Source organism: Perissodus microlepis, chromosome 6 (genome assembly GCF_051167445.1).
Source record: "Perissodus microlepis isolate ML-2025 ecotype Zambia chromosome 6, ASM5116744v1, whole genome shotgun sequence".
NCBI classification, from domain to species: domain Eukaryota; kingdom Metazoa; phylum Chordata; class Actinopteri; order Cichliformes; family Cichlidae; genus Perissodus; species Perissodus microlepis.
In genome coordinates, this window is record NC_140466.1 from 24680769 (window position 1) to 24708501 (window position 27733).

Consider the following 27733-nt stretch of genomic DNA (forward strand, 5'->3'; position numbering starts at 1 on the left):
ATCACAGAGAGCTTTGCCCTTTTGTCCATGGGGGGATGCCTTTCATCTCAGTTTTCCCTAGGGCAGAAAGGCCAGAGACTAGGCACCTGAACAGCAGCAACCAACTTTCCGTCAAATAACTTCCGACAGTTACTGAGTGAAGGGCTTAAATTGTCTCTTCTGTCTCATATCCTCTGAGAAGTGTAAGCACATAAATGACAGTGAACAGGCTCCATTACTTTAAAAGGGTGGGAGAAAGAGCCAGAATTAAGTCAGCTGAGCTATTGACTGAGAATATGAGCTTCATTTTGGTGATTTAAGGCACAGGGCTTAAATGCCCTGTGTTCCTTGCACAATGCAGTGTGGCAATTGTGCACTTTTATGGTATAGGCAAAAAAAAAATAGTCAAATATGTTGTCACTGGGTGGTGTGGATGATTATAGACTGATTTTTGCCATAGCGCTTCATATTGACCTCTCTTATGTAGATTAACCTAAGTAGTCATGTCCACAGCCTGGAAATCTGCAGGGGTTCTTGCCCTCGTCTCACACTGGCACATTTGAGGGTAAATGTAGGTGGATGAGGTTGAACTTACTGGGTTTTCTTCTTTCAAAGAGCCAGATCTGACACACACAATTATTGCCCAGAAAAATCAATGTTTTGAATAAAGATGGGCAATGGCAGTTTTCTTATAATATTTTATTGTTCTGAGTGTCATGAATTGCAGATAGAGTGCTCAAGTGCAGATGCCTGGAGGCAGGCAGGTTAAACAGAAAATCTATCTTTATTAGGTGGACGTGATGTTCAATAATCAAATAATGAAGTCCCTGAACTGAGACACAACAAATACAGGGAAACACACTAGGAGAGTAAACAGGTTATAAAATGAAATAAAGTTAAACCAGGAGTAAACCCTCAACCTATAATCAGACAACTAAGAACATAAACTCGCAAAGAAACCAAATAAAATGTCTAAGAACAAAGAGTACAAAGCTTAAAAAAACCCCTCAGAGCTCCAAGACCCGGGATCATGACAGTCAATAAAATATGACAGTGCAGCTGATTTAGTTTTGCTTTGCATGTAAATGGATTTAGTAGTTATCAGCTAGGACACCTTTTAAATACCTACAGCAATAATTGTTTTTAATCATTGTCCAGGTAATGTATACTGTTGCCGGATATATTGTATTATTCTTTTAGTTTATGTATGGAAAAACCCTCAACATTTGAAGCCTACGGCGTAAAGCTATGGAGGTTTCACTGCTTTCAGGTCTGTTTGTCCCAGTAGAGGTAAGGGTGACTGCAGATCTGTTCAGTGTGATCACCTTTGGCCTGTGATCAGACATTTATAGAGCATAATAGGTCATGATTATGAAGATGATGTGGATCAGTGAACCATAGCTCTTGGTGGTATTTGCATTTCTTTTAGATGATGTTCTGATAAAATGACAAGATATCTTTTTGTGAGAAAAATGTTCCTGTAGAGTCAATGCCAAGATTCACTGAACTTGTTGAGGTGGCAGGTGGTTGCCAAATATCTTATAAAGACCCTGGTATGTTTTGGGGGTTATTTTGTTTTTCTCTTTCATCTGCACTGCTACCTGAAAGTCTTCCTGTTCTGTCTTATTGCTGGATTCACTGACATAGTCATTCTCTGTTCCTGTTCATATCTGGCATTAAAATGTGTCTTAGATTATTTGTTCACTGCTGAATAAATCATACATAGAGATAGTATAGTACAGTAGAGTATTGAATGCACCCATGAAGCAGTCACATTGAGTCAGTCAGTCAGTCCATTATTTCTGGTGGTCTGCACAGCAAATAGCATCAGTTCTTTTAGTAGTACTCTAGTGATTTGCCTCTCCCTAGTGAAAAACAGCATTTTGGCAGAGTGAATTGAGTTGTTTACCTGCAGCTATCATTAACCATTTGTTTTGAATAATACTGTTGTGCAAGAAAAAATAAAACACTTTATAGTGTTTGACCTTGCTTAGCTATGGTTCAGCTCATGTGCTCAAAACTGGTCAGTCAGGGTGGTGGTTCTGGATTGGAATTTAGAGATAATTGTTGGTAACAAGTAAGTTCCAGTAATTTAGTAGTCCGTTTGCTCTCTGGTTGCAAGCAGAATTGAGTTTGCAAACTTGAGCCCATGCAGGATTCTAACATTTGGTCTTAGCAAGTGGAAATAATGTAGAGTACTTGTTTGTTTGCCTGTAAAGTGGGAGAGTGAGATCCGGTCAAAAGTGGTCACTCGATACGTATGCTAATGCCAAGTGTGAAATGACGCACTTAGCACGGTCCGTTTATGATCGGATCACCCAAGACGCATGTTGATGGCAAATATGAACAGGGCCCTTGACATTTTGTATCTTCCTTGTTACCCAGGAAACACAAACACAACTGCTACTGTGCCCAGGAGGTGTTGAGTGGTCTAAGGCAGCCGGTGGCTGTGGTGCACTGTGGAGATGGTTCCCAGCGGCTCTTTGTCCTTGAGAGGGAGGGAATTGTCAGGATACTCAACCATAACCTCGAGCTAATTAAGGAGCCTTTCTTGGACATCCACAAGATAGTGCAGAGCGGCTTGAAGGTAGGACCAACTTTGCCTCATACTGTTACCTGTGAATTATAGAGGTAATATGTTGAACTAGATAATCATAGTTGTAAAGAACAAGGGGAAAAGAAAGAAAGAAACATGGCTGAGAGTACATAAAATATTTCTGCTACATTTCTAGAGTAAGGAAGTAATACAACACGTCTTCCCAACACAAAATGTTTTCACCTGTGTAATGGAATGTCTCCAGGCAAGGTAAATCCCTTGGCAGTCTTTCTTGCATACTATTAGTATTATATTATATGATTAGACCAAACAAGCAGTCATTCATTAATTGTGATTGTGCATTGCGCTATTACCTGCTAATTAAATGTACACAGTGCAAACATTAAGCAAACTGATAATTTTCTGCTACTTCTCATTAGAATGGTTAATGGCTTTCTTAATCTCTCCCATATTGTTCCTTTAAGGGTTTCAATATTATAGGGACTTATTTATATGACTACCACACGTGATAATGGGAATGACAGTTAAGTTTAAATTGTAACCTTGTTTATTCTTGTAGTTCAGTTAAACAAATAACTTCATATTAGAGGTCTGTGAAATCTTTTTTCCTCGTCCTGCACTCTTAGTGTAGTCATGGGGGTGTTATTAATACAAATAAAACCTGTAGACCTGAAAAGGCGGATCTATCCGCACCTCTGTAACATTTAACTTGTCTGTCTGACCATCTCTCTTGCCAGAAGAGGGAGGATGGCAGGGTAAACATATGTTCTACTTTTGTTTGGCTATCTGCCCTATGTGGGAAAAGTAAACATAGCCAAAGCAATAAAAAAAGGTGCACAGGAATTTTATTGTTTATGTCTTTTGAACATGATACACTCTTTTGGAAATAGTTAGGCCTGCTGTGTCCTTGAGTTGATGTATTCTCAAAAGTATGTGTGCCGTGCTACGCTGCTAGTTCTTGAAATGTCTTTTTTTTTTTTTTTTTATAAATTCTCTATGGATATATCATTTCCAAAGACACTTAATCTTCTTAAGATTTATTTTTATATCCGTAGACCTTGGGTAATCACAGATTTTGAATTTGGTAATTGTTCAGGAATTGTTTAGATTGCATGAGGAGATGTGGTAGCTTAGATGTCTGTGGGGGGCACACTCCCAGACAGGAAATTTATCCATCACGCATGCCTCTTGCTCCTCCACTGACAAGGTCCTCTGCTTACAAGGAGTCAAACGGAGCAGAGCATTTGAATATTAAGCTGCACCCTTTGGGATGCTCACCCCACTCTTCTCAGCTCTCTTATCTTAATTTACTCCAAACTAGTTGTGGATAAAGTCACTATTATGACAATTAGATGTGGCTCAATCCCCCTGCAAGCCCCAGGAGTCCTATTCTGAACTGTTGGCTGCCATAACGGTGCAATCCACTCCAAGGGAGGGCTAAGGTGTTTACTGGCAGCATCAACAGGATGGAGCTGCCTTTATACATAAAGAGGAACCCATGCTCTCAAGAGACAAGGCAGATAACGGGTTAATCATCAACCTCATGCACATGCTTTGATTGTAATGTTCTATGTTTCCTCTTACTCTTCTGTCCCCCTCCTTCCATGGATCCCTCAGTGCCAATTTAGCTGAACTGCACAAAAACAATACTACACTCTGGTGTGGGCTTCTACATGGCTGTGGGTGTTCTCAGAAATTCAGTTTGCTTTTAAAGTCATACTGTCCATTTATATATTCATGTTACAAACTTTCAGTTGATTATGTAACTCAGCGGGATCCTGTCTGCAGAAATCTTTAATTGTTAAAATAATTTAAGCCCTATTTTGGACTTGTTGTTTGCAAAGAAACAATATAGCATGTCAAATCTGAGTAACTGTTGATGTTGTTAAAAAGAATAGGGACCATTGGGTTTGTTATCAGCGCACAGTTCCAAAGCGATTATCTGTGATCGTGTGTGGTTATATTACTGTTTGTGGCATAGGTGCACATCAGTGAAGATAAAATATACTGGGTTTACATCTCTTGCCTTTTTACATGATAGCTTTCCTCATCCAGATTTTAAAACAATAATTCACTATAACAGAGCCCAGGTGAAAAACTCACATACCCGCAGTTCAGACCTGTAAACCATTAGAAACACTGGACACTATATTAAGCAATAAATTGGGACAAAAAGATGGCCCCATATGCTGCTCCAAGTTTGTTTTGTTGGGGTTTTTTTGTTTGTTTTAATCTGTTACTGGCATCAAATGAGCATATTCTTGATTGTTTTAATATGTTACATTTGTATTGTTTTTAATTGAATATAGGTTTTAAGTTAATTATACAAAGATTTCTTTTTATCCTTTCTATGTTTTACATAGCCTATAGGGCTGGGCGATTTGCTCCATAGTTCAATCATACTGTCTTTCTCCTGTTGGATTGCAAAGCATTGCTGCCAGGAAAGGATGGCAGAGGAGGTTAATATGCACCAATTAGGGCTGTACTCCCTAAAATACAATGTGTGGCCTAAATTCAGAAAACTCATTACACACTGGTGAGAGAGAAACACAAACACTGAGAATTTATTTCTCAAATGTCAGTTCCAATTTTTTACACCTGTAGCTCTACTAACTCATCCACTCTGTTTAAAATGCCTCACCTAGTTCCCCTTCACTCATCACCATTTTCTCCCCACTTTGGTGGACCAAAAAGTTACGTAGAAGAAGTATAGTCACATTACGCTACAGTTTAAAAATCAAAACAGCTGCTATAAATATCCTCCAGATGTGACATGAAACTATGGCAAGGCAGATTTAATTTATTATGAATCACATAATAATAATAATAATAATATTTATTTAATGCATCAGTTGGAAATGAGCTAAAAATGGCCTTGATTGGTGAGTTGGCAAGCTATTGTTGATCTTTTGAACTTCATTCCCCAGCATTAGTATCTATTGGGGCAAACTTAATATCTCCAAAAGTTGATGGTGTTCATCTGGATGTAGCGTTTTGTGGGAGAAACATTTTGTCACTCGATTGAGAATGCATCAAGACGGCAAACTTAATAGTTTATTTTAGGTTATATAGCTTATTTTTGCAAACATGGTTATGTGTTAGCCTGTTTATTTGCCAGTAACAGTGAACCACAGGTGTATTTCCAGTTGCGTACTTTTCATGATTTATGGAAAGCAATGCTTGCAGCATACAAAGATTACATAAAATTTTATAGTGCTTTTACAAACATACATTTGAACACTATTAAACCTGTCAGGAACCACAAATATCCTTGAACGTGTTTGGAATTGCTCTCAAAGCAACCTATGAAAATGCAATCAGAAACAGTGTGCAAAAAACTTTAGAAATGCTACTTGAGAGTACAATGCATGATAATAACAGTGGACAGATATGGGTGACCAGCATCCCAGAGCTAACAGTAGTCCTATGAATCACTATGCATGTGGGTGAGTGGGCCTCTCATAAAATATTTCCCTATTCAGCCAAATGATTCAGAGCATTTGTGCTGTCCTTGGCATCAGAAGATCAGAGATGATGGAGTAAAATAAAGCAGTATGTAGTGTTGGCTGCTCTTGTTGAGGTTGTAGTTCTACCTTAAGCTTTGCCCATGGTGGAGAGGGCAGAAGTTGAGCTATATAAAGGACGTGTTTGTAGTGGAGTGAAACCGAGTGTTAAGGAAAATTAAAACTGTCCACTGCAGCCATGAATTTCTCATTCATGCATCCTTGATCTTTGTTGGGGTTTGTTTCCCACTTCTTCCTATTTGTGCTTATTCCTTTTCCTGTTTAAGTAAACTTTTTAACCAATCAGCATATTACAAACAAGTGATAGTGTGCACAAAGGTGTATCTCTGTATCCACTGCGCTGATCGAGATCTTATAATCCTTCCTTCTCTGTAGCTGAACAGCTATGCAAGTGGACACCACAGTACTATAAAAACAGCTTTGCACATAAATGCTGCAGTGCTCATATAAATATTGTTGGCTTTAAAAAAAATCATCATCTTTGTGGTTGATGATGGATTATATCTCGTTCTTGGTTAGTTGGAGTGGAATTTGTGCATGGCTTCTCGATGGTCCAAGAATTTAAGTATCACCAGCTGAAGGCATTGCAGTGGAAACTTGACTGTGTGATTCTTATTGCACAAGAAAAAAAGAGACAGCAAAAAAACTGTGTATGTTGTTTGTGAGGGAGGTACGAGCATACATGCTGCAGGTTGTCTTTGAGTGAAGGGTGCAGAGGGTGTTTTTGTTCCAATCAACTCTAATGGAATGTCTTTTTGTGGAGTGAGGATCAAAAGGTTCAGGGTTATAATGCATGAACCAACACATGTGTCACTGATGCTCAGTGACAGCTATCCCTGCAGAATTGGAAATTGCTGCATTTCTTGTGACATTTTCTTCATAATTCTGTGAAAATAATCACCGCGAGATATCAGCTGGTTGTTATCCCTGCACCTCACATTCCCAGGTTTATTTGGAATGATGCCACACGTTCCATAGAGCCAAACCCAGAGCTCCAGAGAACAGTGTTTGAGGGAAAAGTGAAATGCAGGGACAGGTATTTGTGAAAAATGAAGAGATAATACCTGGTGAGAGATCAGAAGCCCCCTACTTTGCTTTGGAAGAATGATGGTAGTCATAAAAAAGACAAAGAGATTCATGGAAAAAATGTGTTTTAAGTTGACACAATGTGCATGGTGATTTGTACAATTTGACAGAGTCACGACAACAATCAGGGAGCTTTGAAGTACAGGTGCAGCATCTATAACTACGAGAATCATCCCTTATATAGATGGAAAAACATGGCAGAAACATGTAGCTCCTCCTGCATTCAGCTACACACGTGGTATCACTCTAGTCAATGTACTTGAACATCTTTATATGTAGGTGCATTAGAGAACCCTAAAAGCTTCAGAATTGGCTTTACACCTAACAATATGCACAAAAATGCAGTTTGTACATTCTTTAAATGAGGTTGTTTATATAGTGTGTAAGTTTTTGAGCCATGCCAAAAATATCTTACCTACTGCAGCTTTGGCAGCAGTTTTAACATGATCACTGCTCACGAGTCCCAGTTTGGCACTTTGTCTTCTTTTAATCAAGCTATCTCCATGGACCGGCTTACAGTGAAAGGCTCGCTGATGCAGTGTTTGTTTCTTATGGCTCTGGTGCTAGCTCTGCTGTCTGCCTGCTGCTGAAGGAGCTAGTCATTAGCAAGGGAGCTAATATTTCAGCCCATTTACCACTGTGTACCTTGGTGGTCCTACTTTGGCTCCGGATCTAGGCCTCTTTGGAATCACAGCTTTTGACCCACTCCCTATGGTGAGTTTATTTTGGGGATGTGGGTCACTGCATCTCTAAATCTAACATATGGATCCAAAATTTCCAAAGGTGAGGTGGAGAATTTCTCTTCCCATCAAGAAACTTTTTGACACAGGGTACTCACTGTGTCTCCAAGTAAAGAGTGCTGCATCCACTCCCATATAACTCTTGTTTTTATTTGACTTCAATGGTCTGACATTTAGTAGTACTCATAAATTTTTGCAGAGGAACCCTGCCTTTTGGGGTGGAGACTTATTTGTCAACCTTCACAGTATTTCACTTTATATTCAGATTGATAGACCTCCTGTGGCTTATCCTGTGGGTCTCTGTTTTTCCTCATTGGTACTTTGAGTAATACCTTGGCAAAGAGTCATCTTTTTACATGTGTATGGAGCCTGTGTTTGGACTGCACTGGGTCCAGTGCAGTGTGAACCGAACTAGTAGATCCAGTATACCAGTTTATGTTTTTCTTGTCCTGTTAAATAAACTACACCTATCCAGAAAAGTGCCACTATAGTGCAAACAAATATTTATATGTATATATTTTTTATGATTTTCTTTCTCATTGTTACTGTTTTGAGAATGAATACCTGAGGAATATGAGTGCAATGTCAGTGCTTTTGTAGTAACTGCAGACCTTTTTAAAGCTATTATTGATAGTAAATGAAACGGTGTTATATACTTGCTTAAGGATCACTTTAAAAAATGTTCTTAACACCTGAGAATTCTGCTCATTCTGTAGTCAAGAAGAAATACAGGGAGAGAGTAAAACATTAAAAAAAAAGCCAACCTGACTTTCCTTGCCTGGGGAATGAAATGCTATAGCTGATTATTACAGCTAACTATGACGGGAGGACCACCAAGGTAGTGACAACTGATGTAGCTGCCTCCAGGGTTAGACAAAGGTTTACATATTACACAAGCAATTTAGATGTTTTCTAAACATGTTGCCAAGACAGTGGGAGTTGGCAGCTCTTTCCTTGTTTAGGTTGTCTTTTTTTCCTTTTTTACTCTACTCTAGCCCTACCCCCCCCCCCCACCTTCCAAGCCTCGTATTTTGCATGGATTTTGTGTAAATCAGTGAAGAGTGAGGGGATGGGGAGCGAAAAGCAGGGACTGAAGCACTCTGCACTTTTGTGCTCTCTATGAACTGTGAGTGAGCTAATAAATTCTTTCAGCCACTCAGCATAGCATTCACAGATATCCCCCAAAGATTACACACACAAATCACCGCACAATAGAGGCCACCGGGAGGGTCTGGGCGTCACTGGGGCCCCCGACCCTGGGGACAGGCGCACATAAACAGGCTGCAGAAGACCTGGCAAAGTCTATGATTTGCAGAGGAGATGCTGCTAAACCCTGAGTCAAATGCTTCCTAATGATTGGTAAAAGTATATGTTTTAAAGGTGTGTAGTGAAATAGAAGCAAGAGTGAGAGAAAAGCAAAGAAGTAAAAGGGAAGATGAACGTCAAATTTAAAAAAAAAAGGGGGTGGGGACAGTGGGAGAACTAAAACAGGCAGGGGGTTATGGATGTATAGAGACTGTGTGTTGGGGATGATGAAGATGACCAAGGGGGGTGATTCCAACCCCACACAGCCAAGCACAAGCCAAGCAGGGACATAATTAACTCCTGGATCTTTTGTGTTTATCATCTGACTGCAGGGCGGAGATGAAAGGGGCCTGCTAAGCTTGGCATTCCACCCCAATTATAAGAAGAATGGCAAGCTCTACGTCTCCTACACCACCAACCAAGAGCGCTGGGCCATCGGACCACACGACCACATTCTCCGTGTGGTTGAATACACCGTTTCGAGGTAATGGGAGAAGTGGTGCACCAAACCACTGCCTGAAATGACACCATAAAGGGTACATAAAAGGTTGAGGTTAATAGAGACTGGATATGCAAACTTATTTTAAGACATCTTTTGCACATGAATGCAAAACAGTTTTCATTTTAGACAACTGTGATTTGTAGTACTGTACCTATGAAATGTGGTGAACATTCCCATTTCCCATTGTTTTTAATTTTATTTAAATTCTAAACACTATAAAAAGGACAAACTTTTCTCATATGGAAGTTTCTGATTACTGAATTGTGGATTTTATGATTATACCACTAATAAATCCAACCTGCTAACCTCAATTTCTGCAAGAAACCATGGTAACAAAACCTTCAAAGGCACACTGAGGATTCTTCTAGACATGCAAAGAAATCAAAACAGATAATTTTTGTCTTTTGAGGATTTAGAAAGTAGGTCAAATCGCCAAGAAAAGTGTTTTGCTAAAGATGTGCAACACTCTCATTATCATAACAGTGTTTTGCCTTTTCCTGTGTCTGTACTTTACACTCCCTTCACAATGACCTGTGATTAAGAAAACAATCTTTTCTCACGAACATGTTTAAGTGTTACATTTTAATTTTCATAATCACAGTTGTATGTTTGACTTAATGATCTAATCTTAATTATAATCTTGGCATGCAGTCTTGGTAACTGCAGCACATAGTCCTTAATTTGAGGGTCCAATAGAGAAATGGTAGTTAAAGTACTTAATGGTAGCTTAAAATACTTTTTTTTTTACTTTAGGCTTTTTAAAAATTGCACGACTACCCAAAACAACACAACTTGCCATATTAGTTGCTGATACTGTGAAACTAAATTCTCATTTTGCACTTCACTTGAAATTGTGCAACATTTTGCACCCTGTCTTTACATCTCCACCCACTGTCTTTGGCGATACATTAGATTAAGACTAAATGTCTGCAGAAAACAAAGTATTTAAAGTAATTTAATGTTGGATTTTGTTCAGCGTGTCATGTCAGCATATCTTATCCATGCCTTGGTGTCATTGTACCCATTAACAGAGTCATTATTTGAAGCAAACAGACAATCCATGGTGATAGTGCATGTTATACATGCACTATCACCATGAGCTTTTCACATGTGAAAACATGAACGCTGAATTGAATGGCCTTTAACCTGCCAGCTCCCCATTAACAGTCTGTGTGATATAAAGTTGCACCAAATTAGTGAAGAAAAAAGCAGATAACAGTTCAGAAAATTCATTTACAAAAAGCATTATCTTTTATTGTATATTTTAAAACACTATATGACCATATGTCTGTGGCTTTTACATCAGTCAGAATGACGTTTTAGGCCAGCTGTCCACTTTCAGATATCATACATTTGAACCCAGACCCCTTTAAAAATAAGGGAGCAGACAAAAGTCCCCTTATATATAAGACAGCGTAAAAGCATCAAGGTATAGAAATGTTGTGGGTACTCCTTATAAATGCAGTTTAGCAAACATATTTTTTGCATTTGCAATTTTTTATGATTTTCTCAGGAAGAACCCAAACCAGGTAGACACAAGGACAGTCCGAGTACTAATGGAAGTGGCGGAGCTGCATAGGAAGCACCTTGGGGGCCAACTTCTTTTTAGTCCTGATGGTCTGTTGCACATCATCCTGGGAGATGGCATGATCACTTTGGATGATATGGAAGAAATGGATGGACTGAGGTAAGATCAAAAGTCCAAGGGTCATTTTATTGATGTTTATGTACTGCTTTGTGCTCCATGTTTCAATCGTGACCTACCGTGTACAATTTTGAATGCGTGTTCTTGTTTTTTCTTGCAGTGATTTCACGGGGTCTGTGCTAAGGGTCGACATAGACACAGATAGTTGTGCTTCTCCATATTCCATACCACGGAGCAATCCTTACTTCAACAGCACCAACCAGCCACCTGAAATCTTTGCACATGGATTACATGATCCAGGCAGGTAAGTGAAACACTGCACTCTTTAAAGATTCTTGCTATGACTGATTTGCAATTTTCAATTTTCAAATGTAGAAATTCTGCTCATACTATAGGGTATTTTCATTACTGCTCTTGTAGAAAATATGAACTTAGCACAAACAGTAAGGCATTTTGTGTTGGGTCGATTGTTTCTTTGTTGTTAACAATGCTTCCCGGCAATAAATCTTATACAGTTGGAAAGCCTGTTTATTTCCTCTTATATGGTGACACAAGTAAAATCCATTTACAAGTTGAACAACAGAGTTTGATATATGATCTGCACCCATGAAAACTTCTTCCTTTTTAAAACAGTGTTTTTCCTTCCCACTGTTCCCAAGAGCTTGATCAAAAGGTCTCATTTGATTGTTGGGATTTTCTCTGTATTATTGTAGGGTCTCTACCTTAGTATAAAGTATGTCAGTATAAAGTATGTTGAGGTGACTGCTGTTGTCATTTGATGCTATATAGAACTATACACAGCCACAACAGCTGGTCACCAGCTTGGTCACACTCCTGTGTGATGGCATCAACCTGGACTTACTGCTAAATGTAACGTTCCTCCACATGTTCAGGTTCCTGTGCACATGTTGCTGATGCCAGCAGTGGAAGGCAGTCATGGCAGCCCTGTGAGACCGGAGACTAGCTGTGTGCAGTCTGTTCAGGATTGTCTTGGTAGAAAGCTGTTGGCCGTGTCATCTTGCAAACCTTGACTGTAGTTTTGTAGAAGACTGCCTATGATTCACAAGTGCTGAGAGTGAGGAAACAACCTGACGGAGACGCCTACCTTGCAGCCTGTCTCTGGCATTGCCCAATTTATGGAACTTCACTTTGGAGGTGGCAGTAGGCCTCCCTCCAAATAATGCAGCAGCTTGGTTTTGCTTAACATCAGCTGGAAGTAGCCCTATGGGACAGCCCTATTCAGATCAGTCTGGCCTGGGGCATACACCAACTGACCGGTGTACCACGGTCCGTGCTCATCCCAAGATGCTGCTAAACACTAGCCAGTCAGGCACCTGATTCTCAGCAACTAGGCTACTAGAAGTTCGAAACAAGACTCAATAGCAGAACAAGCTGTTCAGCACATGCTCAACCCAGAACAAATGTAGCACTAGCATTAATGGGAAATAAACAAGCTTTCCAACGGTATAAAAGTTCTTACCAAGATGCATCGTTACAATAAAGAAATAATCAACTGCATGCAAATTACCTTTTTGTGCTTGTGTTTAGTTTCAGAAAACTTGTATTGCCACCTTTTATTTGTTTGGTGTTTGGATATTACTTCTAGTTATGTTATATTCATTCCTGGCACGCTGTGCTCTGTAGGTGTGCAGTGGATCGACTTCAGTCAGACAATGGGAGTCTTGTAATCCTCTGTACAGATGCCAGTGGCAGAAACACAACAGCAGGAAGAATACTGGAAATTACTAAGGGGGGCGATTATGGTGAGTTACAATTTCCATGAGAATTTCCAAAAATGTTCACAATATTTACCTTTTTCGCATGTTTGGAAGGAGTTTTAATATACCCAGTTGTGCACAGTCTTTGCTGGAGTTTTGTTTGATTGCATTACATCCTGAGAAAGAAGTGAAAATACATTAACATCCTGGATAACCTTTCACATTTATTTCCCTGAAAGTGACATGTGTTTTTATGAATGTCTTTCGTTTTGTAAGAACAGTGTTTTGGCAACAGATTCAGAAACACACCAGGTTGAGTGCAGAAACAGTGAAGGTTAAATGTAAAAATGATGTGATCCAGAAATATTCCCCACTTGTGGTGTGTAGATTTGCCAGTGGAATGTAAGATGGTCTCCACAAGTAAGATTTAAAGCTGTCAACAATAATAACTGTCTAGATGATGGTTTGGCGCTGTTGAAAACACAGCTGAGAGGAATCTAGCTCTTCTCACATTGAGAAAATAATCAATAACAGCAGCACTTTACACTGGTTATCCTTCCTTTTTCCACAAAAAGAAAATTACAGCTCTTTGTTCCAAAATATATGAGGCAGGTTATCCTTGCGCTAAGTTAATCCTTAACTTTGATCTCTCACTCCATTTGAAAATGTCACTTCTTGCCACAGACCACCTCTCTCTTGGCCTGATGCCCGATTTAGCCAGTTACCCAAACTCCAAAGTGATTACGGTTGGGAAATGAGCACACCCCGTCTCGGATCATAAATTTTTAAGGGCGGCAAACCTCCATTCATATTTTTCCTTGCCAAGAAATCGTAATCCAGTAAATGTGCCACATTGCCTCACCATCACGCTTTTGAATAAAAGATCAATACATTCTTTTCCAGTTTTGATAAAACACGTCCGATTTAAATCTAGAATTCCCTCTTTCCTCCTTTTTTGTGTCTCATATAAACAACACAGCAATTATGTCTGATGAACGTGGTCTATGTTTTTGATTCCAAAACAAACAAAACAACACCAGTGCATGAATCAAGAAAAGCAGTTAAGTAGATTACAATCCCTGCAACATCAGTGAGACAGAAGAGATTGTCTCTGGATAAAACATGCATGCAGACAGTTTGTGATGGTGTTACAGATGAATGGCAGTAGGTCTATGAGTCTATTGGAAGTGCCTAAATAAGACCTACGTCTCCTTGTCCCAATAGAAAATGAGCCCTCTGCCTATGACCTGCATTCCAGTGGTGGAGCACCACCTGTGGGGGGTTTCATCTACAGGGGCTGTCAGTCTAGGAGACTTTATGGCAGTTATGTCTTTGGAGATAAAAATGGGTAAGTACAATAAAGAAATGACTGATTAATATATTTAAACAGACTATTTAAGTAGCTGTATGTTTTTAAGAATGAACTGTTTACATGATGACAAAAATCTATATTTCAAAGTCATTCTAACATCTTTATCCTCCCAGAGTTGATTTATGACTTAGTAAGATCAACATGACTTTTCTTCTAATATTAAAAACTATTTCCTTTGCATTAGCATGTGCCAGTGTAAACACCAAGTTCATCCACATGGGAGGAAAACATAGACTCCCATGTCACCACGACAGCGCGGACCACTGAGTGTCAGTGGAGATTACACATTGTTCTCTGTGCTGTTCACACTTTTCTCTGGTTTCTCTGGTTTTCTCTGTTTTGCTGATGTCAAACACTGACAGTTGAGTAAACAAAGGGGGTAAAGTGTGTCCCCTCCCCAATCCGTCCAATTATCGCAAGCTGGCACCGTGTTTAAAACAATGTGTGGTCAGTTAATTCTGTGCCTTATTACAATTTGGGAGCATTTTGTTGTGGCAAAGTGAAGGCTCCGGCATGATGTTTGTTTTGAAACTACAGGCTGACTTCCTAACTAACACCATGTGGGACATGGTGTAGAAAAAGAAGATGGGTCATGAACCATGCTGTACCATGCTACTACAGTTTATTTCTTTTGCTTTCTCCCCTGTGCACAAATGTAGTACTGAACCTTTTACAGTATCATCCAGTCTGCAGTCACTTACCATGAGTATTTTTACTTTTCACTTTAGTAACCTTCGCATCCTTCAGAAGTCTACATCTTCCACATCAGCGAGTGGTGAAGAGTGGCAGGAAAAAGCTCTGTGCCTGGGCTCAGCTGACTCCTGTGGCACTATGCTTGTTGGACACATCTTGGGTTTTGGAGAGGATGAATTGGGTTAGTATGGCAATTAATAAAAAAGCTAAAAATGTAATTGCTTCTGAGATCTTTTATCTTTGTTTCTTTTCTCTCTTGCACTGATCTTTCTTTAGATTTACACCTGACCTATGTTATGACATATTTTCTGAAGCAAGGGTTTTAATCCATGACTCCTTGAAGGCTTGTTGACTCTGTGTGTGTATGTCTGTGTGTACAGCACATACATACATACATAACACACATAACCACAGCATAAAACACCAATGAAAATCTGAAAACAGGCAGCATGGTGGCGTGATGGTTAGCACTGTTGCCTCATAACACCACTGTCTGGCCAAGGCCTTTCTGTGTGGAGTGTGCATGTGTTAGCCCTGCATCAGACTGGTGACCTGTCAAGGGTGTACCCTGCCTCTTGCCCTATGTTAGCTGAGATAGCCCCCCCACAACCCTGATAAAGATGCGAATGGATGGATGGATGATAAAGCCAACACGCCTCATTAAGTAGTCCAAACATCTTAGTTAGTTGTCATTTTCGTAGGATAGTCATAATCTTCCAAAACCTCCTTAATTTACTGTGCCACCATGACATGTGTTAAGTGTTTCTCTGGGCAAGTTAAAGATTAAGTTAATATATGCAGAGTAACCTGAAATGAACTGACACAAGACAGTTTTATAAGTTGGATCCCCACCACACACTCGAAGAATTGTAAACCGTCAGCTCTGATGTTAAATGAACACATGATGTAAATTGTTCGCCATCAGAAATCTTTGATCACAGTTGTTGCCAGGTCTTGGAGTTATTGTTTGATGAGATATTTAAAGATTTCTGTATTCGATCAGGATTTGCAAGTGGTGCAAGAATTGCAGCGGGGGCCAGGCTTATGTCCCCAAAAAAGAGGCCCCACAGACAGATGTTTACAATTTGTCCCCCTATGGAATTTTCTTGCAGGCTTGTTCCTCATTAAATCATCTGCCTGGTTCCCAGTCATGAGTATCCAATTGTCTCATTAAACTCTATATTAAAATCCATTGGCAAGTGCAGAAATGCAGAAGCCTGTGATACACTCATTTTCCTAACCCCCTCATGTCCTCCCCTTTCATTTTCTTGTGTTTCCTTGTCTTGTCTTGTCTCTTCTTTAGTTTGACACTGGGATCTGCTGAATAGTTGTTCGGACATTGGAAGTATTTCATGCAGATGATGCTGATGGGATTCCCACTTAACTGTTCTTCTTTTGCAGGTGAAGTCTACATACTTGCAAGTAGTAAAAGCATGGTGCAGTCACACAGCGGGAAACTCTACAAGCTGGTGGACCCGAAAAGGTAAAAGCAGGAAGTCCCTTGGTAATTTGTGCTGGTATGTAGTTAGTTGTTCGGTGATTAAGTGATTCCTTCTTAGTGGGGAGGACATTCAGCTATTCATTAAAAAATCCTGCATTACGTCCACAAGAGGGCAAACCAAGACAATGAGAGACAAAACTACTGGTAAATCGCTCTCTCTTGAGTTGAGTTTAGTTATAAACTCATTCCCCAAAGGTTGTAATTGAGTTATTCGCTCGAGTTAGTCTGAACAACATTTTCAGTAGCTTTAAGTGTTGATTGTGATTCCTGTCAACAACAACACAGAGTATTTTCAGTATATTCAAGCAGGACAGCCGTTCCCAAGTATCGGAGAATTTGGGATTTTTTTAGACAGCAATTATAATTGTTACCTTAGCATGTTATTAGCCTATTAGCCAATTCTTACCGTTAACTGTTTTAGGCATATTAACGCAGCTTTAAAAAGTTAAGGAGGTTAAAAAAATTAAAAAATACAAGCAAATAATTCAACAGTGTGAAGTTGTTTAACCGATATCATGAATTCATAATCACAGCTAAAGTTTGGAAAAATAATTCAGGAGGATGATATCTGAAGGGTGAAGCAGCAAACACTGTATGTACTAAGGCTGTCACGATACTTGATTTTCAAGCTTGACACTTATACCCAGGAAAATATTCTAAATACTAGATACAATATATGAATTTTTGATTTTGATAAAAATTACACTTCCGCTTAGAACAATAAAACTAATAACATCAATGATGACAGCATTTTTAGGTTGCCAGACATAAAGAAAATACAGTAAGGTAAACATGTAAGGTTGGCTGAGGTCGCACTGCACTTTTCGTGACTTGGCACCATATTTTTTATTTTTGATCAAAAACAAAAGAAACACAATACTTTCTAGATACAAATATTTGTGATATCATGGTAAATGAACTCATTGTATTAGGATTACAGACAGGCAGGAGGTTTGCTCAAGCATTAAGGTTATCATTTTTTTTATATTAGCCATAGCTGCTAGCCTCTTTCTTAATGATAATAGACAGCTAGTGTGGCTATAAGGTAACTGTTAATAGTTACCGGTAGATGGATAATGCTTGTAGACAACAGCTAGGTTCTGTGCAGTTATCTATGATAACTGTGTGTGTGTGTGTGTGTGTGTGTGTGTGTGTGTGTGTCAATATCAATACTATTGCTAAAGATGATCTAATCAGTATTAATTTTGTATTGTCAGTTAGTTTCTTAGTATTGAGATATATATATATATATATATATTTATTTATTTTTTATTATTATTATTATTATTTTTTTACAATCCTCGGACCCACACACCTCTGCTGTTCTGACTTGCTGCACACCAAGTGTTAATGCAAGTGAATACTTCACTGTTAGCAAAGTCACTTTTTGGAAATCATCCTGTGCAGCGGGGACAGAGAAATTATCAGTAGTTCTTGCTTTTTCAACAATATAAAATCAGTTTCACAATCGCGTGGCAGGTGTTTATTTTTTGTTTTTCCTTTTGGATCATGTTATCAAATTTAGGATATCCGTTAGCACCCCTAATCAGGACTGCCTATTACAGATGGAAGAACTACAGTAAACCACCAGCTTTATTTTCATGCTGTGATTGTTTTGTTGTGAAATTTAGATGAGCCTAACAGCATATTATGAGATCTTAGTTACTCACAGATCATCACATTGAAGAACAGTGTCATCCTCACTGCTTACACACATTCCTGCAAGTAGAATTGTTTATGCACATTACAGCTTCCCAGAATGGATGCTGAGTGGTTACTGGAGAAAAAAAATAGCCTTTCAAATTGTTTGCTTAGAAAAACACTGCTGGCAGCACTGATTCTATTGCTTTATTCACCTTTTGTCTACTGGTTAGATGCTAAATATGCAACAGTGATATTTTGGTAAGTGTGAGGGAAAAGACAAAGACACCTGTTGTCAAGTAGCGACATTTCAACATATTAACCACTAACAGGGTGATATGGACAAACTCTGTATAGCCAAAATATCCATGTAGATACACTATCCATTCATTTTCTTCCAGTTATTGAATTCAGGGTCACAGAGGGATTAGAGTCTATCTTGGCTGTCATAGGGGAAGAGGTGGGGTACACTTTGGACAGGTCGCCAGTCTATTGTAGGACTAACACAGAGAGACAGACAGCCATTCACACCTACATCCAGTCTAGAATCACTAATTAACCTAACATGCGTATCTTTGGACTGTGGGAGGAAGCTCAAACACGCAGGCAGAGAAAGAACTCCACTCAGGAAGGCCACAGCTGGCTGGTGGATTCGAACCCTCCAGCACACGTCTACTTCCCTTTGGGAGGTGAAATCCATTTCTTTTCCAGTTTAATGCTTAATTAGCTGTGGAGGGAACATGTGCACAAGTGCAGCTTCATCATTTATATGTCAGTACATGTCACCATGTCATAATCCTTACCATATGCATCGCAGTATTAGAAATCATTCTGATAGTGATAGATCTATAAACTCTGCTTGGAGAGCCAAGTACATGTGAAAAACATTTGTCACTCAAGATGAGGAAATATGAAAACGTAATGAATTCGACCCACAAAAATACAAGAGGGATGTATAAAAAGTTCGATCCGAAATATTTGCAGTACAGAAATCACTTCAAACATAAAAAGACTTTGTAATTCAAACCAACTGCATATAAAGTCTCAAGCCAAACCCACTCAGTGATTGTGCTTTATCTTTTTAATCAGTGCTTTTGCAGGGAGATGAGAGCATAAGATCCTGTAGGCCTACCAGTTCAAGTGAATGAGTGGCTTGTGATTAAGAGAAGTAAATAAAGTAGCATAAGCATACTGAGGAGAAAGAACACAATAGAAACATATTCACATCTTATTATTCCTGGGTGACGGCAGTGCCACCCAGGCATTAGCACAGTTAATTACAGCACAGATGTTTTAAAGGGGGCCCTGATGGCTTGCTTCGTATTTATGTTTTCTGGCATGGCTGCTGGACGCGTTTCTCCCAGAGAACAGTTCTTTCCACCATCAACTGGACTTGTTTAGTTTGTGTGGACCCTGTGGTGTTAGAGTCCTGACTCCTAATACACTCTGGCTTCGTTATTAGGATTTTGTTACAGGGAGGATGGAGAGAGGGGGCAAAGGGGGGAAAATGAATAGGGTAGCTAACGTGTCTGACCCCAGCACGTTATCAAGTCTGGTGGTCCTCCCTTCTTTTCTCTTTCCTACTGCAGTGACATCTGGACTCTGAAGCCCATTCAGACAGAGGTTTGTTTTAGAGTGTGGTGGTTTTTGTGGCCCGGTATAGCATCTCACGCTGTGTTTTAATCAACTTTGTGTTTGGGAACATAGAGTGGGAAAAAGAGGAACCGTTAGGGGGAGCGGTAAAGGCTTACAAGGAAACATCAACCATAAAATCCCTCAGCAGTGTTTGTGTAAACACGTCCTGGCCAAATGACTTCATTTTTAGGTATTTGTTTGTCAGTTGGAGTACCCCTCCAATAATAAATAGGCCACCATGCATTTTGAAACATGCCGAATGGGTGTGGTGTGACTGAGGTTGTACGCGAGAGAAAGCAAGAATGTAGAAAGGCGCGGCTTGTTTTTGGTGTTGCAGTGGGATAGAAATATGCATTAATATTTATCATTAATATCTTTACTGACAGTATCTCAGTGTGGTGACTGTAAGATGTGGTTGTGGTTTAACGATCAATGAGAGGACCTTGGAGTTTAGAGGATAAGAATAGGTATCTGTGTAAGCATGTTTAATGTTTCACCTTTCCACAGCAAAGTGATTAAATGTAATTTCCACCCTTTGTTGCTTGTCTTTAACATACATCAGTAACCCTGGTTCTGCACTCCTGAGTGTGCCTCGAACATACTGCAGGTATTCAGGGCCTGGGTTTTGCTTCTTTTCTGTCCCACTGAGTCTGCATTTAATAACAATTATTTGTACAGTGAAAGCATTATATTTGTGCCAGGAACAAACCTGTTTTATGTCCTTTTACCTGTTCTGAGGGTCATACAGTAAAGTTACGTGTTTATCACATCATAATTCAGAATCCCCACGTTGCACCCCCACCTTGCTCCTACGGTCAGTCCTTGGCAGGAGCTTAATTAACATATAGAGCCAGATCTCCTGCTGCTTTCTGGTACAAAATGCAATTTGCCATTCTTCATGTTGCAGCTCGTCACAGGGAAAGCAGTATTGAGAAGGACTTTTCACACGTTCGGGTTTTGTCAGCTGCAAGCTAGACTGATTGAATTACAGTGAGCAGAGCCCTTAAAAAGACACAGTGAACTTCAAATAGGGCCCTGGGACCTCCTTTATGAACTGCATTAGACATGGAAGTCACAAATCACTAGATGTGCTGAGGAAGGAGACCACGGGTGCTCCTTCGTGGATATATTTATCTGTATGTGTGCTTTTCTGTGTGTTGTGTGCATAGATGTAAACCATGTGGGTGGTGGGTACACACGCACATGCGAGCTTGTGTGCGTGTGTGGTACGCCAGCTCCCAGCACGCTACAGGAAAAAAAAGTCTTTTCTTTATTTTCCTATCCCTCCTAAATCTTCCTACATCTCCGCTGTGGTCCTCCCCTTGACAAAGCTGCTTGCTAGTCCCACTGAATAGCCCTGGCTCCTACAATACACAGTAAATTTCTTATACAATTAAAACAAGGAAAGAAGCTACAAAAGGAGCCCCCAAACAATGGAGTTGGATGACAAAACAGCAAAAGAGACCACACTGGGCCGTTTGATTAGGCCATTGTTAGAGTGCACAGTGTACACCACTCCATAGCCCTTTTCTCACATACACCTCGTGTCAATCAAACAGACCCTGCGAGCTAACAAGCTAAACACAGATACACACTGACAACAAGTTTGAGGCAGAGCATTCGCACTCCTTCGACATGGAAGATTTGAAGGATGGTCACTGTTAATGTTTAGCTGACGTAAGGGAAGAAGAGAGGGCACAAAGAACCTGATCCTGCATTCATCTGCCCTGTTCTGTATGTTATCTTTGCAGCTGTGCTTGCGTGCTTTGTCACTTTTTGCTCTGTTTTATGTTCAGTTATGGCATGATCAGTGTCTCATGCCACTCTCTGACTTTAGTTGTTCTCTTTCTGTCTCTCCACTTGTAACTCTTGTGGAAGCACTATCGCCTTCTCCCACTCCCTTACTCTCACACATACGCCACCCCTCCCAAAGTTGATAAATTCCCACAGTGGCTGTTGACCCAGCTGCCTTTGTCAAGTGGTGCTACCAGCAGGTGCTGTTTTCACAGCCACCCTGGCAGTCGTACAGGCTGTTTAGTAGCGCTGCTGACCCCTGCCTGCTATTAACAGTGTTAGCTACAGACCAGCCCCCCCAATTCTCTAGGGACTCTTACTCTTTCTCCTTCTCCTTCTCTTTCTGTTTTCTCCCCTCTTTTGCTCTTTTTTTTTAACTACATGCAGCCTGCAGCAACAAAAGCCAGCAGAGATGGAGTATGGAGTTGGGTGCTGATGGGAGCATGGGAATCAACCCCCACCGACACTCCATCCTCAAAATTTAAAGCAACTTTAACACATACACACAGGCAGTGTGTCTGTCAGAACACCTGCAGCACACTTTTCAAATCAGGAAATCAGCATTTAAGATTTTCTTCATTTAACATATATTTGTGAAATTCTTCAAATATATAATTAGTATGCACAAAATCAAGTGTATTTATATTTTTTGTAATAAAACTGCATCTTTCATTTAAATCTGTACAGCAAGTAAAATGAAAATAATTTATACTGAAGTACCGACTGCTGGAACAGGTGATCAGCACCTCACCAAAGCAGAATAGAATGAGTATCTAGTGGTGCTTCCACAACAAACACAAAGTAAACACTTTGAGCAGCTTCATTACTCACAGAACCTGCTCAGTGGGGCTACTACATGCAAATCCAGGTTAGCATTTACACCGCATTACCAAAACCTGTCAGAGCAACTCTTATGACACCGCCGACACTCAGAAATGGAGGAAAAGCTTATTGATGCCATTTGCGGGCAGCCTTCGCTCTTAGAGACAGGTAAAACAGGAAAGAACACAATCGTAAGACTCTGATAAGTTCTGAGATGTTATTGTAACGTAAAACGTGACTACCATAGGAACAGCTACCCAGATGGAAGTAATATGTATTCTAAAAATAGCTGATTTGAGCTTTAATATACAAATTGCTGGTTGTATGTCTTCAATCTAGTTTTGGCTTCTCCTGCTGATTGACTATTTGCTCCCCTGCCATGATTGATGAGGCCCGTCCTCTCGTGGAGTTAGAATTACACACATACACATTCAGTGACCTCACTGCTCACGCCTCTCATACCAGCACCGGTCCACAAGAGTCCAGTTACCCTGCCTTTGTGTCAGACATATGCGCACATGCCTTAATGTCCAACAATGTTTTGTAGTATAGTACAGCAGAAATGTTTACACATCTATTTTTCTTCCTCTCTCTCCTTTTCACAAATGTACACACTAGCAAGTGTGTGTGTGTGTGTGTGTGTGTGTGTGTGTGTGTGTGTGTGTGTGTGTGTGTGTGTGTGTGTGTGTGTGTGTGTGTGTGTGTGTGGGCCGGTGGGTAATAGGCACCAACAGACGCTTCACATTCGAACTTGATTACGCACTCACTGTATTATTTCCAGATTTGTGGAGCGTGATATGAAATAATTCTGTTTCAGCCCATTTGCTGATGTGCGTGTCTGGATGTTTGTCTTAATATGGAATAATATGCTTCTCTGGTGTTCAAACTTGACACATATGGTGTGGAGATGTTTCTGTTTGTGTCTGTGTGCATTTTCCAAACCGTGTTCATATCTGTGGGAGCCATGCTTTAACCCCGTATGTCGTTTCGTTCTTCGAATAAGAAGTCAAAACAAAAACAACCACACATGAAGCGTGTCCCAACTACACGCTTCAATATTAACTTGCTATTAATTGGTAATACGTAGAAAAAGAGCCCCCGTCACTTTAACAGCATGTCACTGGAAAAAGAAACACACGCCTCCTTCAGGAGCAAATACATAAATTTTTAACTTGGCAGGTTAAAAGTTTACATCTTAAAGTCCCTCACTTCAAAAGTGCTTTCCCACTTAAGTTACATATCAACAAAACCTGATAGGCTCGAAAATCTGAGATCACGGACGCAACGTGCGATGGCAGATTTGTCTTGTTGTACCATTCAAAAATAGCTTTGCGGTAAATAAATAGCTACCACAATACATCACAGTCAAGTGTTAGATGCTTAAATAGAACACATTTCCTACAGTCCCATCCTAAATCATGGTATAGTGTTACTGTGTAGCTCAGCCAGTGTGAGTTGGATGAGTGTTTTGTTTTTGTTTAGTCTCAGCTTTTTGTTTAACAGGACATTTTTTTAAAAGGTTGCGTGAAACTTTGTAGAAACTGTTGTGATCTGGCAACTAAATGTGCTTGTGGGCGAGGCTCAAACCTCTAAACAGACTTGTGTAAGCCCAATTAAACGACCCGTGGACGCTGAACGACTGATTTCTGTTTTGGACACAACAGCAGTTCATTCATTTGAGGCAGATGCTGATTAATAGGTAGAATTTAAACAACATATTGCACATCTCTTGACATGCAGTCATCCAAACAGTGAATTATACCAAAGCTACATGCCTTTAAACCACATTTTCCCTTCATAAATCAACACAATTCTGATTACGTGTTATTATTATTATTAAGAGTTGAAATATGTTCTCCGGTTATTAACTTGAAATGTCTTGTATTATTTATTTGGTTATAATAAATTGTCGCCGTGTCGCCCTCACCATATTGAGAGGCTTTTGTCTGCTGAATACTTACTTTGTCTTCTTCCGTTTTTTTAACAATTGCTGCAGGCCTTACACCCCTAAGGAGTGCCAGCATCAGGTGGAGCCACCGGAGCTGCTGATGACAGCTTGTTCCAGACACTGTAAGAACGGCCGCTGTACTCCCACCGGCAAATGCTGCTGCAACCCCAGCTGGGAAGGACAATTCTGCCGAGTCGGTAAGAGTGCATCTGTCGCCCTCAGCGTATAACATGGACCAACATCGATGTGTTCTTTCACTTCAGATGTGGAAAATATGTTCAGTAATATCTGCCATAATTTTCCTAATCAGAAATCAGAGTATGTCTGAATAAAACAAAGTTTAAAGTGTTTTCACTCTCTCATACCCTGTGACTGTAGCCAAATGTGAACCAGCCTGCCGCAATGGAGGAGTCTGCGTGGAGCCCAACAAGTGCCTGTGTAAGAGTGGCTACTCCGGCAACCAGTGTGAGAAGAGCGAGCGGGGTATGCCCAACGACCAGGAGAACGGCGGGATAGTGGACCACATCATCGACATGACCTCGTACCTCTTAGACCTGACCAAGTACGTCGTATAGTGGTGCGCGGAGGGGGCCGCTCCCCATCATCCATCCTCAAGTCTACACACATCTACCTTTCGCCCTCAAAAGACTCTTAAAGAGATTTGCTAAATGTGGCCCCTTAATTTCCCCTCACATTCTCACGGGCAAGCACATACACACACACACACACACATCAGACTGCTTTTAAACCACATCACCATACCAAGCTTTTCCTCTCCTTACCTATAAGCTACTTGTTCCTGAACACCAGGCCTGGCATCCAAGCCGTGTTCACATTTCAGAGAGCCCTGCAGACAGCTGATTGATGAGTTCCACTAAGACATTTCCTCTGCTGCTCTAAAAACGCCTTCACTGGCTCCACAGGAACAGGAACTCTGCCGGAGCGGACTGTTAAAACCCCGAGACTTTTATGCTGCCTTACGAAAAATGGAGTTCGAGGCATTTCAGTGGAGACAGTTGATTATTCAGGAGTTCATTAAGGATTCAGAATTGGGTGGCTCAAGATGCAGTTTGTGTTCACGGTCCGTTGAAAACCTAGCAAAGAAATAAATGTCTACGCACTCAGACTGTGAGCACGAGGCATGCGTCTCATAGAGCCTGCAGTGCTTTTTGCTTTACTATTCCAAAAGCACTAACAAGAGGAAGGCTGTGTTGACTCATTTATGTTGTGTTCAGTTTGTGGGTACATAGTCATAAACAGCAATTTACAGTATAAAGAACGTATCACTCATTTGCTATCAGTGTACAGAGAGGATCTACACACAGACGTAGGAATGAGCGAGTTGAGAACATTGTACTTTGTCAGCGCCAGTTTCATGCAATTTGAACGGAGTGTTCGATTCCCATGCACTGTATCGTTTTCCTTTCATTCACTTTTTTATTCAAAATTAATTTCAACATTTATTAAAAGCGCAATGAGAGTAGTTTCAGCTCCACACGTTCACACAGCACACTGTCACAGGTATGGTTTAACAAACTCCTTTCATTGCGTCACACACTGAAGCAGAAAGCTGAAGTCAAAACTATAAAGGGAAGGGATGAAACGCGCTGATGTATATTTCCAATAGAGCTTACCTACTTAGTAATACAAGAAAAAATCTACAAAAAAATCTATAGCATTACTATTGTTATCATAGAGGAGGGTTTATTTTTTTAAGCGTAATAATATATGGGAGAATATGGTGTTTATAGAAAGCAATTTTACACTAAGCTCGTCAGTTCATGTCATTTCATGTTGTACTTATACATATGCAGCTTTTATAAAAGACACGCGAGGATGTTTTCTTTTTTCGCCCAGAGTACAAGTAACGCATGTCTGTGCCTGCAAATAGTCATTCGGAGCAGTTGGTGAAGCTCATCTAAAACCCACCCACCCCCACCCCCACAGCAAGACCGTCAGAATTGTGCTCCTGTAGTAAGATGATCAAAGATCCCGACAGGCCACCAAGTCAGTGTGGAAGGAGCTCAGAGGCAGGGCTGGCATTAACCTGACGAAGAAAGCGCAAATTCTCTTGTGAGCATTTCCAGAGTAAAGCAAGAAATTTTAAGAATGTGTTTGTTATTATAGATGCATATAGATGCATTCTTTTAAACCGGACACTCACCCTAATAAGAACATTAAATTTTTTTACTTTTCTTCTTCACTACCCGTAAAGCCAGTCTTCCCAGAACTGACAGCTGTTGTTTTAACAGTTTTTAAGGAAAATATTTATCCTTGTACTTTATCCACAGCTTTTATTTTGAAAATCTAGTTTCAATAACTTGATTTTCAATTGAAGTTTAGTCAATTGAAGTTTAGTGGCCATAAATGATGTGCTTGTTGTTCATCTCCTGCTTTCCTTGTGTTTGCTGAAATTAAACAACTGTACCTGGTCTTAAAACATCAAAAAGGAATTCATGCTGTAAAATGGAAAATTATAATTTTTTAGCACTTAATGTGAAAGTTGCATTGTAGCTGCTGAGACGGCGTGGTGTGAATAGAATAACCATTTTCATTATTTAAGTAGTTACACAAATAAAATAATTATTTAAATTCTCTATGTTGTTTTTACCATTGTACTGTATGTGACAATTTTGTATTCCTGTATTGTAAATAAAAGTAGGGATAACTTGGTTTCTCTTCAGAAATATCAATATGTCTATTAAAATGTATAGCATGTCTGAAATATTTGTCTCTCTTGTTTAAGATGTTTAAAAAAGTATCTATTTTTAAAATTATTTTCTCATATAAATTTTCTAATCAGTTCATAGTGTGTACTATTCAGTAAAAAAATTTTAACAGTTAAAATTGACCAACTTGGAGCAACATAACTATAAATGTAACTATTAGGAGTGAAAACATTTCATGAATGACTTATGAAGGAGTGGTACATCCATTAAAGGGTTCCCTATTCAATCAGAGCTTGGTGAAAAAGGAGCAACCTTCACAGATGACTAGGGATGGGTACCGGTATGGGTTCTGATATAAACAGTAGTAACCAGACCGAAAAGCAGCGCACATTTTGGTGCTTTATTTCTGTGCTTTTTTTTCCTGAGATGTCATACACTTTAGATTCTAGCCAATCATTTTACGTTTCCAAGGATAGTAGGCGGGCCCAGGTACGTACGTTCTTTTAGAGCAGAGCTACAGATTAAAAACGCCCAAGGCGAAGCGGTCAAACTCTGGCTGTACTTCACAGCAAAAGATGCAAACTCAGCAGCCTGCAACAAGT

General features: G+C 39.9%; 1 protein-coding gene across 4 annotated transcripts in view; it reads left to right on the top strand.

Annotated features, from left to right (window-relative positions):
- The window catches only part of hhip (hedgehog interacting protein), a 36782-nt gene extending 9595 nt beyond the window's left edge, over positions 1-27187 (top strand). For all 4 annotated transcript variants that reach the window (XM_084931629.1, XM_084931630.1, XM_084931633.1 and 1 more), the window contains exons 4-13: positions 2365-2566; positions 9524-9675; positions 11207-11380; positions 11499-11642; positions 12983-13101; positions 14281-14404; positions 15157-15302; positions 16523-16604; positions 24511-24659; positions 24841-27187. In XM_084931629.1, the coding sequence (XP_084787755.1) occupies positions 2365-2566; positions 9524-9675; positions 11207-11380; positions 11499-11642; positions 12983-13101; positions 14281-14404; positions 15157-15302; positions 16523-16604; positions 24511-24659; positions 24841-25037 (1489 nt within the window). In that variant the 3' untranslated portion in view covers positions 25038-27187. The remainder of the gene's footprint in view (positions 1-2364; positions 2567-9523; positions 9676-11206; positions 11381-11498; positions 11643-12982; positions 13102-14280; positions 14405-15156; positions 15303-16522; positions 16605-24510; positions 24660-24840) is intronic.
- The last annotated feature ends 546 nt before the right edge of the window (positions 27188-27733 follow it).